Genomic DNA, 2,422 nt, shown 5'->3' on the forward strand with positions numbered 1-2,422 from the left:
AATATATACTGTATGTGTGTTTGTGTGTGTGTGTGTGTGTTATTTATATTGTCACAGCTCTAACCTATCACCATCATCATCCCCAAATTCCATTGCGTCAGTAACAAAATGACAACATGCTTAAGTTAAAAATATAATAAAGTAATTTTTAATTACTTAGATTTTTTCATGTGTCACAAACAGCCTTTTTAATAGAAGAGAAAAATAAAATATCATGGCTAACATGTGSAAGTAGTCTGAGATCCCTTTAAATCCCAAACTTAGAGAGACGTACATGAAAGGACTCTATCCCCAACAAAATGTCAACTTTATTTTCAAACATTAGCAGCAAAATAGGAACTCGTCAAAAGCTAGAACTGAAGTCTATGATATATCATTTAAAAAATGTAATCCTGTCAGCTTTACCAAACTTCCAGAGTTCATATTTCAATATTAATGTTCCTGGGAAACTGTCCAAACATGAAGAACTTCTGCTGGTGACCAGAAAGCTAGTTTTAGACTGAAAGTCAGAGGGGAACCTGAGGAACGTCCTGRTAGAACTCAACAAAATGATACTATTGCTTTTTTGTTGAAGTTTCACTGAGTTGTGCTGCACAGATGTGTCATCAAGATGCCATATTGTGCAGTTCTTAACAATATCTGAGGCCTACCTTTCACCAAACCAACAGTCGTCATCTCTCACTAAAAATCTGGCTCCAAGTCTTTTCTTTTGACTCAGTGTAGGTGAGTTTCATCRATAAACTAAGGTACATCCTAAATGAACTGGAGATGTGTCCTACCTGCATCAGGAAATAGTAGATGCCAGACAACCCGTGAGCTGCGCCAACGTACTGCTCCTGGTACCACTCGTACATCAGTGGGCTCTGGTTCTGGACTCGGAACTTTCTGCTACAGTGTTCGCCTGAAGCCAGCACAGCCTCACTAATCTGGGAAATAAACATGAAAAAAAGGGAACATCAATAAGCTCACTTATTTCTTTCCTTAATGGTAGAACTGAGCACTCTGGTTGCCACTGACTTGCTGGATGTACTGCAGTGGGATCCTGTCCTGCCCAAGCTGCTGGTTGATGAAAATGAGGGAGTACAGGTAGCCCACCCGCCCATAAAGCAGCTCGTCTGGCAGCCCGCCTGAACCCTTCACCACCGCCTGATGGTACTGCATCAGTCTGGAAGGATGGGACAAACTGAGCCTCCGCTTAAAGGAGATACAAACTGAGTGTTTATCATGCTTTTACGCTTTTCAACAGATTTTTTTTWCAAAGGGAACAACTGTGCCAGTCGGTGATTTGGTATTGTGTGCACCACTCGAGCTGTCTGRGGAGCTCAGAAAGAAAATTAAYGATCACGTTAAAGATCTCCAAGCTGCTTCATGTTTACAGCTGCCGAGAAAAAAAAAAAGGTTTACGGAAAAGTGGTCAATCACCTACGACGTGGACGCAAGAGTTAATGCAGGCCCAGGTAGATCAGAAGAACATTGAGGATGGTAGAAAAAAAAGAGCCAGGGAAACCATCCAGAACCATTAAAGCAGAACACCAAGGTTCAGGTAYGTCACTTTCTAACTGAATCCTTTTAGTGTCGCACCCCCCACCCCACAAACAAACAATCTCTTTTTGAATGCGATGAAAAATCATCCAAACATCTAATAGCAGGTCAGGAAACTGTAGATCTTAGTCTTTATTTTCTTCCAGGCTGGYAAAGTCCTTCCTTCCATGTTTAAAAAACATGAACTCAATCTCKACATCTAAGCTACCTTCATTGTGACCACATTACCTTTTCTCTCTCTGCCTCTCTCAGAGTTGGGTTCCTTAATCACTAGCCCCTCCCACTAGCCACAACAATCCTTCACAAAATACAAACAAATGCAACCCACCCCCAGTGAAGATTCCCAGTCAGAAAATGGAAGAATTCAAAATGGCAGCTACTCACTGCAACTCATTAGTTAGTAAAACTCTCTTACTTTTACTCTTATTCGTATTTCTGTATATTTTACATCCAGATAATATGAAAATAGCCAAGGAGCAAAGGTTCTCTTTAAGAATGGTGAGAAATGTATGTTCAATAATTACAGACCAATATCCTTGTTACCACAGTTTTTAAAGATTTTAGAGAAATTATTTGTGCTTAGATTGGATCAATTTACCGATTAACAAAATATTCCAAGTAGCAGTCAGTATGGGTTTAGAGCTAACGACTCCACATCATTGGCACTCATGGACTTTGTAGTGCAAATAACAACTGCTGTTGATCATAAACAATACTGTGCTAGTAGGGCTGTGTATTGGCAAGAATTTGGCGATACGATACATATCATAACAGAGGGGTCACGATATGATATATCCCGATATATTGCGATACTGTAAGCAAGGCAATATATTGCGATATATTGTGATTTTTTTGTACAAAAATTCTATTAAATAAAAAC

At 39.6% G+C, this 2,422-nt stretch overlaps 1 protein-coding gene across 4 annotated transcripts in view; it reads right to left on the reverse strand.

Annotated features, from left to right (window-relative positions):
- Window positions 1-2,422, reverse strand: part of lancl1 (LanC antibiotic synthetase component C-like 1 (bacterial)) — a 17,309-nt gene that overhangs the window by 5,916 nt on the left and 8,971 nt on the right. For all 4 annotated transcript variants that reach the window (XR_001311174.1, XR_001311175.1, XM_014020149.1 and 1 more), the window contains exons 5-6: window positions 1,018-1,165; window positions 780-926 (exon numbers count right to left, since the gene is read on the reverse strand). Coding sequence is in view for 2 of the 4 variants with exons in the window: in XM_014020149.1 (XP_013875603.1) it covers window positions 780-926; window positions 1,018-1,165 (295 nt within the window). In the remaining 2 variants the exon portion in view is untranslated. The remainder of the gene's footprint in view (window positions 1-779; window positions 927-1,017; window positions 1,166-2,422) is intronic.

The sequence above is a fragment of the Austrofundulus limnaeus genome, unplaced genomic scaffold (assembly GCF_001266775.1).
Source record: "Austrofundulus limnaeus strain Quisiro unplaced genomic scaffold, Austrofundulus_limnaeus-1.0 Scaffold242, whole genome shotgun sequence".
Taxonomy (NCBI): Eukaryota; Metazoa; Chordata; class Actinopteri; order Cyprinodontiformes; family Rivulidae; genus Austrofundulus; species Austrofundulus limnaeus.